General features: G+C 38.4%; 1 protein-coding gene across 1 annotated transcript; it reads left to right on the forward strand.

Moving 5' to 3' along the window:
* Positions 1 to 11164: 11164 nt before the first annotated feature.
* LOC149256494 (uncharacterized) lies at positions 11165 to 12953 on the forward strand. The gene is made up of 3 exons (XM_089457438.1): positions 11165 to 11500; positions 11636 to 11765; positions 12142 to 12953. The coding sequence occupies exons 1-3, from the start codon at positions 11344 to 11346 to the stop codon at positions 12794 to 12796; spliced, it is 942 nt and encodes a 313-aa protein (XP_089313564.1). The 5' UTR covers positions 11165 to 11343; the 3' UTR covers positions 12797 to 12953.
* Positions 12954 to 13750: the final 797 nt, after the last annotated feature.

The raw sequence follows: 13750 nt of genomic DNA on the forward strand, positions 1-13750 counted from the left end.
CAGCATCTGTGTATCCAAATAGTTTCACATCTCTGGAAATGTATCTTAACCCATAAGTGATAGTGCCACGAAGATATCTCAGCAGATTCTTGGCACCAATCCAGTGTATGTGGTGGGGTTCAACCATATGCTGGCTCAACGTGTTGACTGCAAAGCATATATCTGGACGGGAGTTCACTAAGAACATTAATGCTCCGACGAGTTGCCGATACTCGGTAGCATTTCGTAAAACAGGTCCAGCAGCACTACCGCTTAACTTCTTGAAGTCAAGATCCATCGGAGTAGTTACAGGCTTGCAGTCCACCATTCCGAATCTTTCCAATATCTTCACCACATATTTTCCTTGAGATAGGAAAATTTCTCCTGGATTTTGCCACACTTCAAGTCCTAGGAAGTAGTGCATCAGTCCTAGGTCTTTCATTTCAAATTCAGAGGCCAGCTCCCTCTTACATTTGTGAATGAGAGGGTCTGCACCTGTTAGAAAGAGGTCATCCACATACAACACCAGTATGAGAGGCTTGTCATCTTCAACCTTAAAGTAAAGGTTAGGATCGACTTCACTCCTAGTGAATCCCAGCTTCATCAAGTAGCTATCGATCCTCTCATACCATGCTCGGGGTGCTTGCTTCAGCCCATAGAGAGCTTTCTTCAACCTGCATACATGAGATTTTTTGATCATAAATCTCAAATCCTTCGGGTTGCTCCACGTAGACCTCTTCTTTGATCGAGCCATGCAAGAACGCAGTCTTGACATCCATCTGATGTAGGTTCCATCCTTGTGAAGTGGCAAGGGCTATGATCGAGCAGATGGTCGTATATCTGGCAACAGGTGCAAATATCTCACCATAGACTATACCTTCCTTTTGGGAGAAACCTTGAGCAACAAAACGAGCCTTATACTTTTCCGTGCTTCCATCTGCTGCATGCTTTATCTTGTAAAGCCATTTGGAAGTAACAACAGTCTTGTCCTGGGGTCTGGGAACTACTTCCCAAACATCATTCTTTATGATAGACTCATATTCTTCGATCATAGAATCCTTCCATACTTGATGCTTGACGGCATCGATTTTGTACATATACGGCAGTGTTTGCAGCTTCAGCCCATAGAAACTTAGGAAGACTTTGATCATGTAGCATGGCCCGAACAGCTTCCATAATTGTGCGGTTCTTCCTTTCTGACACACCATTTTGTTCAGGAGTATATGGTGTAGTAGTCTCCCTCTTGATGCCAGCCTCTTTACAAAAATCATGGAACTCATTAGATTCATATTCAGTCCCATTGTCAGTTCTTAAGATCTTGATCTTCTTTTCGGTTTGATTCTCGATTAGGGCTTTGAAGTGTCGGAACCAAGGGAACACTTCATCCTTCTTTTTCAAGAAGTATATCCAGGTCTTTCGAGAATGGTCATCTGTAAAAGTGAGATAATATGAGTATCCTCCCAAGGAGTTTACAGGCATCATACCTGATATGTCTGAGTGAACTAGTTGTAATATATCAGAGGTCTTGCTTTGACTTGAAGGGAATGGTCCCCTTTTGAGCTTTCCTTCGGCACATCCCGGACATACACCTTCTTTCTCTACTTGGAATTCAGGCATCCCTGTTACCATCTGTCTTACATCGGGTAGAGCTTTGTAATGAAGGTGGGCAAACCTCCGATGCCAAAGTTCGGACTGAAGCGTTGTGTCACAAGACATGACACCTAGCGGACTTCCACTGACTTGATATAAAGAATCAACTCGAAACCCAAGAGTGAAAGCATCTTTAACATTATTTTTCCATATGCGTACCTTACCATCGCTGAAGGTTACCTTATAGCCTTTGTCTTCCATTGCCGAGATGGATACCAGGTTCTTTTTGAGATCAGGTACATATAATACATCTTGTAAGTGAATCGTATTACCTTGATTCAGTTTAAGAGAAACATTGCCTACACCTTTCACTGGGTATTTCATGTCATCTCCAAGGACAATTTCTAGGTTAGTTTCTTTCTCTACCAGATTATAGAGTACTTCTTTGTAACCAGTGAAGTGTCTTGAGGCACCACTATCAATGAGCCAAATTCCCATTGAGTCCGAAGGAGCGGAGGTAGATAGAGCAGCTGGTAGATAATATTCAGCCTACTTATCGTCAACAGTGTTAGATTCATACCTGGAATTTCTAGCCTTCTTGAATGGTTGCCCTCTTCCTTGATTTCCCGCATTCCTTTTTCCTTTGTTGTTGAATTTTCCATTCCTTCGATTACCATGAGAGGGATTTTGATCATCGTCACGGTGAGAGTCCTTTCTATCAGGGCATTCCCTTGCATAGTGACCTGCTTTATTGCAAATGAAACATCGTCCTTTTCTTCCACCCTTAAATCCAGCCTTTCTTTTCGATTTAGACCCAAAATTATTTCTTTTCTTAGCATGAGAAGAAAAAGCAGCAGGAGGACCTTTAGGCAAGGGCATTTCCTGCTCTTCTACCCTTGTTTGTTCTTGAATGCATCTAGCCATTAATTCCTCGAAACTAGGAATTACATTATTGTTCAGAAGAGTAGTCCTGAACACATACCATTCAGATGGTAATCCTCCGAGAGTTGTGAGTGCCATTTCTCTGTCAGTAATGGTTTCCCCAATAGATAGGAGATCGTTCTTGATCTCGGTGATTCTTAAGAAGTATGCTTGCATACTTTCATCTTTGCCCTTCTTGATTTCCCTCAACTTATTTCTAAGAAACAAAACTTGATTTGCATCATTAACTTTAAATAAACTCACCAGTCTGTCGTAGATTTCCTTGGAGGTGTCTAGATCAGAGATGTAGGCCACCAAGCGCTTGTCGATAGAGTCCCGGATGATCTTCTTTATTTTGACTTCTCCATTTTTCCATTTGTTCCAGGCAGCAGCAGATGCATTTGACGAAGGCTCAACAATATTGCCTCTTACATGGTCCAGCACTCCTTGATCTTCAAGGGTTAGATCGATAGACATCTTCCATCCGTGATAGTCAGCTTTCTCACGGATCTTGTCTTCGGCAGGAAAGAGAGATGAGGACCCCATAGTTCTTTTAGGATAGCCTTGCCAATCTTCTCTTCAATGATTGCTCTTGCTCTTGCTCGGGCTTTGTCTTCACCTCAGCTCTGATACCATGTTAAGTTATGGTATGTTCTATGCTTATAACAATTTACTTCTTTTTCTTATTATATTCCACCGATTAGCAATCACATGTACATAAAGTAAAGTGCAGATAGAACATTAAACGATCGACAGAAAACAAGCCAAGACAAGAGACACAAGATGTGGCGGCTAGCCAGGGACAAACCCCACAATGTGTGGGGAAACCCTTTGATCAAATATTCTTTTATCTTCAATAATTTAGCAGAGAGAAATAGTACAATAAATCTGATTCATATCAGCAGTAGCAAACCCTAGATCAGTAGCATCAGCATTAGCGGCTTCATTATCAAACTAGGGCAGACCATATCTCACAAACCGACAGTCGGATTGACTTCATTCCACCACCAAAAGTTTCTGCTTCCAGAGGAGGTTCAGATGAACCTACAGTGCAGTTTAGATGAGGAGATCTTCTAGGCCATGCAAGTCAATCTTTACTTCTGCAGTTGCAGCTTCAGTTTCAGCAGTTTCCGGCTTCAAACTAGGGCAGTCGATATCTTGCAAACCGTTCGTCGGATTGACTTCATTCCACCACCAAAAGTTTCGGCTTCCAGAGGAGGTTTAGATGAACCTACAGTGTAGTTCAGATGAGGAGATCTTCTAGGCCACGCAAGTCAATCTTTGCTTCTGCAGTTGCAGCTTCAGTTTCAACAACTTCCGGCTTCACATGTGTGAGAGAGAGAGACCCATTTCAGCGCAGTAGAGAAGAGACTCATATCTGCGCAGTAGAGAGAGAGATGTGATGAGATGAGTGAGTCTAAATGAGGAAAAGTCCTCTTATATTTATACACAACGTTGGTGGGTGAATAGATGTGACTGTTGGGCTTCTGAGCCTACATGAGTTGTAGGTCGGCTTGATAATAATTCCATAATCAAAATAAATTCATATCTCCATGAATACTTATCGGAATTGGATGATCTTTATATCAATCCTACACCTCTCGACGAGAGGAATCTAATAAAAACATTATTAGCCATGAATAAGATGACCCACATGAAGTTTTTCCCTGGTTGCCAATTTTAACATAAATGGAGAACACTGACTACACCAGCAGATTGCATACATAAACACATATGAATGGCCATCTACAGGAAGTAAATGAGACTTGCAATTCTAATTTATCAATGCAGAGATAAGATGACAGTTATCTAGCATTAGACACAACAAAAAACCTGAATAACCTATTCAAGTGCAAGCATAGAACAACAAAGAGAATGGACATTTAACATATAATAGCAAAAGAAGCTTATATTGCTAGAATGAAGATGAGAAGCTTGAAGGAACAGAGGAGGAACAATATCCAAAAGTTGAACTCTTGTTACATTTAGTTTTCAGCCTTTTATAGGGCTTTTACAATGCTCTTGACCTCTCAAAGGCTCAGAGTCTTAATCTGTCTGAAATGTCTTGTTAATTGATTGATTCCCTGAAGAGGCAAGCATGGCTCAGAGGCTTTTTTCCTTTTTACAGAGGAATAACCACCTTCAGGTAGTTTGATGCACTGTCTGGGAGCTCTCTTGTGCCGAAGATGCCCCATGATGTTTGTTTTGAGGAGCTGCGCTATGGTCTTTGATATTTTTGTTTGTTTTGGACAGCTGCGCGTGCTGTGTTGCGCTGTGCTGCTCCTTGGCCTCTTTGTCGGTTTGGGGATGAACTGTGTGTGCTGTGGCCCTTTCAAAGGTTTAACAATGCATGCTTTCTGTTAAAACAAAACAGCGCTGCCATATTGTGGACTTCTGCCTTAAACAATGACTGTTTCTGTTTTAAACAGAAAACATAGCAACACTGAGAAATCCCGCCCCTCTGTGTCCTTTTCGGACTTCAAAAGTCCTCAAAAATGGTTTATATCCATCGGGTCTGCCTTTGGGGTGATATCCCATCTCCACCGTTGATCTGGGAGTTCTAGATCCAATGGTGGTGATCCATTTCGGGTGCCTCTTTTGTACTGGAGTTAACCGCCCAATGAGGGTGGTTTTCTCTCTCCTCGTCCTGGACACGTGGCGGCCACTGTATGGCATCAGGCGGAGTTTGGCCTAAACCACTTATCGCCTTTGGCTCCCTCGAAATCCTACCGGTTTTGTCATTTTCTTTGTGTTTCAAAAATGCACCAAAACATTGAAAATCATTAAAAAATGGACTTTGGCAGACTTCAAAAATTATATTTTTCACTTCCCGGACCCTTTTGGGTCCGGGCTTCATCGCAATCGATGCTGCCTTGTTTCCCTTTGTATTTTGTTATATAACGAAATACATTAAAATGCATTTAAAACAGACTTACTGTGGACCTGAAATTTTATATATTTTGCTTTCGAAACCCATCGGGTTTGGGTCTTATCGCATCACACACATATATGCAAAGGCCCCACTCCATGGTGATCGCCGCTGTGATATAGCGATGCGATCTGATCGCAATCACATATTGCCCGAGCTAGAGGTCCATGGTTAGTGCTCATAGTAATCCCCAATAGCGATCGCCAATCGCCATCACAAGTTCCCTTGGGCCCGCGCCGATTTCTGCCAATTGCCTCCCGCCAATCAGATCTAGACCGTTGATCGGCCAGATCTGACGGTTGCTGTTCATTCCTTTGCTTAAGCCTGCGATACTTGATTTTCATTGTTTTCTTTGGTTTTTTACCTCCCAATAGTGTATTTCTGCCCTTCTAAGGGCTCTCCTCTTGCGCCGATTTTGATCATTGGATGATATTTAAGCAAATCTTGAAGATTTCAAGAGAATTTTTTGGATCCCTTGGGATGTTTTTAAGCAAATTTGGAAACTTTAAGAGCATATATGGATCCAATTTTGGGCCCTTTTTCAGCAAGGCTAACAGATCCATTTTGGATCAAACATGGTGACATGCTTGGAAAGAAATTTGTCAGTTAAAACCAAAGAAAACTTGAGGGATAACATGTAACATACATGGGGAACTGCTAGAAAGGATTGCACAATGTTCACTGGGAGGCCAGGAGACTGATTATTGTAACTATGCAAAAGGCAGTCCAGACTGTCGGGAAGCTGGTTGACTGCTGGAATTGTGCAATGCGCAATCCAGACTGGCCTGCTGGGTGCTAGGATTGTGCAATTCACAATTTTAGCTGGTAAGTGATGTAGGCCCAAGGACTGCATTGCGCAATTTTTTGGGCCAACAGTCACTGCCTCTCAAAATTGCACTAGGCGAGACTGGAGGGTAGTCACTAGCCAGCATTGCATAATGCTCTCTTGGTGAGGCAGAGTCCAGGCCAAGGTTGCCTAGACCGCCGATGGGCAACTGAAAGCAAATGAAGATGTGAATGCATGGTGATATTGAGTCTAAGCAGGAGCGAATGATCATGAATGAAAACAATGAATGCAAGATTCGAGAAATGAAACAACATGCATGTGTGTGAAACGAGTCGTCGAATCGACGACTGTTCATGCAAAATAGTGTCATGCATGTGACATTAGTGAGATACTAACGAAAATTGAAACGATGCTTGCACAAGCTAACATGCATGCAAACAACAGCAAGCATTCACATAAATCAAGTAGATAACACTCACACAAGCCAAAACAAAAAAAGCGACAGAAATGTTGCAAAAGACAAGTTAAGTGGACTTACCCGGAAATAGCTGAGTTGGATGTGTCGAAGACTCCTAGATGTGATATGGGATGTCAGAGCTCCAAGATCAATGTGGAGAATGAGTTATGAAGCATCGAATAAATAAGTATGAGGCTCATGATGCGCATGCCACAAATCTAGGAAAAAGCGACACTTGGAGGAAAGTTTCTAAAATTATCTTTGCATGTAACCTCCAGTTGCTAAAAATAGCTCCTGAAAATCTAGGGATGCTTTTTGCATGTTACTTTTTGCTATTTCAGGAAAAAGAAACCCATGCATGCAAGTCAAGTTTTGTCCGTCCTGGGCGGAACCAGTCAACCTGAGGGCACATGGAGCAACCTGCTTGACTGAGGGGAAATTTTGCCCAATTTTTGGGACAAAGCTAGGCTGGCTGTCCAGAGGTATTGTGCAATTTCTGGGCTAAGTAGCACTGTTGGTCAGATTGTGTAGTTTTCACTGGGAAGGTTGTCTGACAGGATTGCGCAGTTTTTGAGCCCAGCAGGCTGCTAGTCAGATTTGCGCAATTTATGGAGGGAAGGCTAGTTCCCCTCCAGAATTGCGCAATTTTCCAAGGAAGCTGCTCAGACAGTAGTTAGACCAAGTCCGGAGTGGCATCCTGTGAGGGGAGTGAAGCAAGTTATCATGCACAGGCTGGCAAGCTACCAGAAAACCAATGAAGCTCATGTACTTGACAGTGCAAGACATGCTGCTAAGGATGGTTGGTGGGGAGGCTCCAAAACGAAGCTAAAGAAAAATTTTGGAGGGCGGTTGTAGCTGCTATAATAGGTATGTATGGGTACACACTCAAATTATTCAAATATTACTCTACTATATAAAGTTTCTCAAATCTAAAATATTCCTAATTTAGAAGGAGAGGTCGACAGAATTTCTCAATCCTCAAATATAGGATGTAAGTATTAACTCTAAGTTCCCCCTTAATGTTTACATTACATAAACTTATTGAAACCACCCTTAAAAAACAAAATACATAATCATTCTTTAAATGGTTTACAATTTTTAGATCATCATAGGCTCCATCAAGTTACCTCATAATCCTCGTAAAGGTGTAGTTAGCTAGTTGGACGCCCAGGTTCCACTCCTACACACCCAAAGCATGAATGTCTGAAGTCATTTACTGAACAATGTCCCAAGTTGTTGCATAACCTCACTCAAAGACCACTCTATCATCTTCAAAAGCGAGGGATCCTTCCCTAGATCCATAGCTGCTAATCTATCTGGACAACAATCCATGTTAAGCCTTTTCATTGAATTGTAGTTTTTCTAAAAGAGTTTGAGAGGTTCAAATTCTTCATTGAATTTGTCAACAAAATTCAATGAATATTCATCTGTGGCTATGTTCGATGATACTTTTACCTTCCCTTTTAACATATCGCTAGCACGATCTTTATAATTTCACGTTGTATGCCAAATTTTCCTGTAGTAGTAGCATTCAAGTTCACTTTTATTTTCATTTTTCTTTCTCATCCTTGTCTTTGAAAATAATGCATTTTTCTATTTGAAAATTTCCTTCTGTATCCTCTAGTTTTAGTCTCTTTTCCTCTCCCAAAAGTACTGCAATTGTCTCATCCAATTTTTGTGAAGACATTTGACTCAAAGTGAAGATAACATTACTATAAGGTAAACTATTTAATAAGATGGCTTGTGCATCTTCGTCCTCCACCTTGGCACCAACTTCAACTAATTGTCTTAAAAGAGACATTAAATTATTTACATGACTGGAAAGGGATGTCTCCTCATTCATTTTAAGTCTAAATAATTGCAACTTTATGGAAAATTTTGCATTTGCAGCTTTAGCACCAAATAATTGAATCAAATGTTTCCATATTTCCTTAGATGGTTTAGTGAGATCTACCAAATGTAACGGTGAATCTGAAAGAGCAAGTCTGATAATAAACTTAGCTTTGCCATCTCTACTTTTACATTCAAGTAACTATTTAACATCTATAAGGGCCACTTCTAAACCCTTCACTCAACACCACAATTTTTTCTTCATTAATTGTATTTGTACTTTTACTTTCCATGTGGGGAGGTTTAAGCCACTGAATTTTCCTAAGACCATGATTTCCATGATCACAAGGGAGATTCGAGAGATAAAATGACTTTCAAAAAAAAGGGAGAGATTCAAGAGATAAATTGACTTTTAAAAAAAGAATTTGAAGATACCCCCTCTAAAACTAAAAATGCTTAACTCTTTTCAAACAAAACAACTTACACAACAAAAGCTTTAATTCGTACGGGCAGGAAGCAACACTGCAGGCGTAATCTCTCAACACAGTACAGATAAGGTCATGACTTACCACATGTTCCTTGGTTACAAGAATGCTGCATCGATGGCCAACACGACTTCAATGCACATGGCAACACATCCGTCCATATGCAGAGGGGTCTCAAGAAAAAGGACCTCCCAAAATTTTCAGCTAAACAAAATAACTCCACTGGCACTGTCTGCACAGGCAACACAAATCCACGTAGGTAGCACCCTGAACTCGGGGTTTTTGTATTGCAAGCATGCCACATTCTACTGAACCCATCCATCAATGGAGCATGTCGCGGACTGCGTAACCAGCAAGGGATACAGTCGGCTGTCCATAACTCTGTATCTACAACAGAGAAAAGAAAAGACTGTTGGGTAGGTTTGTTGCTAGCGTTAAATGCACAAAACTGGAGAAGGAATGACGCTGAGCTTATGCGCCTCTAGAAACTCTGAATTCGCTGATGTCATACTCACGAGATGTTGGGCTCCCAAGATCGCATCGGACCACACTATCATTTAACTATTCATCAACTTGACTCAAAACAACCCAACGCATAGACTTCCTATTAAATAAACTCTACATCTCCGGTCAAATAAACGGGGCAGCTCCGATCAACTCACTCTCGAGTGCTGCACACATTTATAGTCTCTCCACCCCAGCTTTGATACCAAGACAATGACTGAAACTCACATTATATTACATTATTTCATAAGGTATGTACGTGTACCTACATAGATTACATTTAAATATTACTCTAATATATATAGAGGTTTTTAGGATTTAAGTTATTTTTAATTTAGATTAGAAAGAGAGGTCGAGACAATTTCTGGACCATCACTACTAACTCACAAACTATTTTCTCAAATAATATAAGATAACAGCATCAATTCCAAGTAAAATAAATAAAAAGCAAATCATAAATCAGTGTATTATCCTAGTCATTACAATTTTTTTATATCATTACTATTTCACATATCAACATAATAATATAGTAAAAATATAAATATTACAGTTATTATAAACATTAAAACAATGAAAAAATATATAAATATTAAATTTATTATAATTATTAAAATAATAAAAAATAATCTTAATGATGACATATACATATACTAGCACTAGTATAGTTATATAAATTAAAAGGTCAGTAAATGTTAATAGGCATCAATCAATGATAAATATTAAATACTTATCCCAAGATATACTTAAGGTTACCTAAATTTAAAAAAAGCCTTGATAATTAATTAAATTATAACTTTATTTTATATTATTATTATTATTAATTATAAAAAATTAATACACTAATTAAACAATATTTTTAATAATAGAGATTCACCTATTTTATTATGGAAATTTTTAATTTGTAAATGACTTTTATTATAATACTATGGCTTATCAATACCACATCCAAAAATATAACACACATTGTTATGACGTTTACTTTAATTAATTAAATTAAAATAAATTAATTAAAAAATATAAAAAACTTGATTTTTTTTTTTAAAATTTAAAATATGTATTCCTTAATTAAATTAAAATTATAATTTTTTTTATTATATCAACTTAATAATTCTTATAAAAAATCTCTATAAAACTAAAGCAAATAATAATAATAATATAATAATGAGTAATAATATAAATCTCAAAACCTCCGAGTAACTAAAGCAAAGCTGGAAGCATTATTTCTTAATAATAAGAAAAGTTACATAAGCTTTGTTCAGTCTAAACTGCAGGGCATGTCAAACTAATGTGGCATATCTATATGCACAGTGATTGATGGATTATCTACATCTGATTCAGTGAACGTACCTCCATCACAATCTACACGTTTTTTTGGAAGCTTTTATGCAAATTGAATACTTTTATCTTATAATATAAGTAATAAAATAAAAAAATAGAAGTTTTGGTGCAAAATGAGTGGTTCTGGAATGATAAAAAGAGAGAGCGGTAACCTTACTGCTGTTACCCGGTGTTTTTGTTTTAAATAATTGGAATATGAACCTGAATGATATAAATGATTGACAAAAAGTTTTAATGACATTAAATAATCAAAATACGGACATTAGTTGTACACATTCCTCCCGTAAAACTTGTGGAGACACCGTCCACACATTCAAAGGCTTTTCACAACAATGGGACAAATGCCGTGGGGTAAAGTAACGTACCAAAGGATTGAAAAATTATCATTGAAATCGCTCAGAGCCTGCAAATTCCTCTCTTTATATATTCTCATTCTGGGAAGGAAGATTAAATATTTGTGATCACTCAAAGGTTTTACATATAAGTGGCTGCTTGAGGGTTTATTGGATCGATCAGGCCACTAATGATGAGAAGATCTTCTAGTTGTTGGAACTGTCCAAAAGATAATGGCCATGAGCATCTTAATCGTGGAGCTTGGACTGCTGAGGAGGATACAATTTTGAGTGAACATATCAAAACTCATGGAGTTGGTCGATGGACATCTCTTCACAAGAAAGCAGGTGAGCACCCACCAGCATTATTCCCTATTTCTATGAATAACACCCACCTACAGTACTCCTTCTTTCTCATACCCTGCATATTGCTTTATTAATTTCTACAAAAATGGCGGATGTTGCTGGAATGCTTTTTCTCAGGTCTAAAACGATCTGGGAAGAGTTGCAGATTACGTTGGTTTAACTATCTTCGTCCAGATATTAAGCATGGAAATATTTCTCCGGAAGAAGAGGAACTCCTCATCAGATTACATCGTCTCCTTGGCAATAGGTAAGTGAATTCACAGTTAGCTTTATGGAACATTTATCATATTTTAATCGGAATAATTTTGTTGTATATTTAGGAATTTTTGAGAAATATGACAGAATGAGTGAAGTTAAACGGTTAGTTTCCTTCATATCCAGACAGCTAATTTAGTTTCCTTCATATCCAGACAGTTAATTTAGTTCATATTTATCATGTTTGCAAAATCTGCAATCACCATAAAAATATCCATATTAATCTTTGAGTAGCCTAGACTAATTTGTTTTTCATTTCATACATGCAATCTAAAATTAGAATATGGATTTCATGGTCTTAGAAATCTTAAGTAGAACATATATATAGATAGTAGACACAGGGCTATTAATATCATGGTAATGTGCAGATGGTCGTTGATAGCAGGACGACTTCCAGGTAGAACAGACAATGAAATAAAGAACTACTGGAATAGTCATTTGAGAAAGAAGATTGAAATGGGTGAACTCAAGCCAAAGATTCAGAAGCCCTTAAAAAGGTGGGGTATGCCTTCTTACTCTGATTATAAAGAAGAGCACGCCAAAGGTAAAGATAATTGTATCTCTCACACTACACCCTTGAAGAAAAGGGTCGTCGGACATTGTGGAACAGTAACTTCAGATGTCGAAAATTATAATAATGATAATTATGATCTCATACAGAATAACCTTGAAGCCATTAATCCAGAAGAAGAAGGCTTGAAAGCAGCAAATGATCATGTCATGGAAATAGATGCCTCCAAATCATGGTGTCAATTACTCTTGGAGGATTGTATTGGTAATGATAAGAACGATAGTTTCGAGGTGACCGATGGCCTTCAACCAAACAGCATTGTAAGAACCCATAGCTTTGGAATAGAAAATCATCTACATGACCAGTTGTGCTACTATACCAACAATTATGAAATATATTCTTCTTACCCTTCCTTTTTTGAAGACCAGGAATTCCCTCACTCCAAGCATTTTCATTCCACATCTTTCGAGAGTTTATTAGATTTGAGCGAGCTGCCCTTCTTTCCTCAGTAGATTATAATATCTTATCTGTATGCAATATGTCATCTGAGAAGAACATTCTCAGTACTATATCCAAGTGGAAGACTAACTCAACTATCAAGGGGAAATTGGAATGTCCTATAGTTTTCTATACTGCACATGCTTTTATGGTAATAAGATATTGTTTTCAGACTTGTCATTGTGGTTGGTGGCATTTGGCTCTATTCTTTGATTTTTGCTGTAATCAAAAGTATATTTTAATTTTTATATAGATTGGTATTATTTTATACTCCTGTCAGTTGAATTTAGCTTAGGCTGTTTAGCCGAATTCTGGTTATACATAAAATAATTATGATGCACTCTGGAACAGACTAATTATTTTTTCCCAAACTATATCCAATGTCTAAAATTAATTAAATTTAACTAGCTTAGGTGGTTGAGCAGAATTCTGGTTATGAATAGAGTAAGAATATTGCACTCTGGAATAGAGAAACTATTTTCTTCCCAAGACATAGCCAATATCCAAAACTTTTCTTGGAAAAAACAATAAACAATATTTTATTTTATTATATCCATATAGATCATTGTTAGCAGCTAAAGAATGTATGAACCTCACGAATCGCAGCATATTTCGTCGTTCGGGAACTCAATCGGGTTTCGTTAGGTTGACGGGCCTGAAGGAATCTGACCACCTCCTTTTGCGAGCTAGGTTTCTCTAAAAGACGGGCATGGAGGAACGTACAGCTCTTTTGGATCCGAGTTTCTCAATGTGGAGCAGCCATAGAAAATGTCAGGCAAACATTTGCAGTGCAAGTTTCTTCCCTAACAGCGGGGTCTCGAGATCGAAAAGCTAAGTTTGCAGACATATCAAATTTATCTGAAATTTGGAAAGCCTTTTTTTTTTCTCTTAATGCACTCCTGAGATGGCAGTAGCTTCCGAGAAAGCTTAGGTTTTCCTTTTGCTATAGGCATGACCAAATCGTGAGC

This window comes from Pinus tabuliformis, chromosome 7 (assembly GCF_031772625.1).
Source record: "Pinus tabuliformis cultivar Carrire ecotype Pingquan chromosome 7, CPIR1, whole genome shotgun sequence".
Classification (NCBI taxonomy): Eukaryota; Viridiplantae; Streptophyta; class Pinopsida; order Pinales; family Pinaceae; genus Pinus; species Pinus tabuliformis.

Coding starts and splice junctions, on each gene's coding strand:
- LOC149256494 (XM_089457438.1), top strand. CDS start 11,344: ATGATGAGAAGATCTTCTAGTTGTTGGAACTGTCCAAAAGATAATGGC. Junction 11,501..11,635: donor ATCTCTTCACAAGAAAGCAG/GTGAGCACCCAC, acceptor GCTTTTTCTCAG/GTCTAAAACGATCTGGGAAG. Junction 11,766..12,141: donor CATCGTCTCCTTGGCAATAG/GTAAGTGAATTC, acceptor GGTAATGTGCAG/ATGGTCGTTGATAGCAGGAC.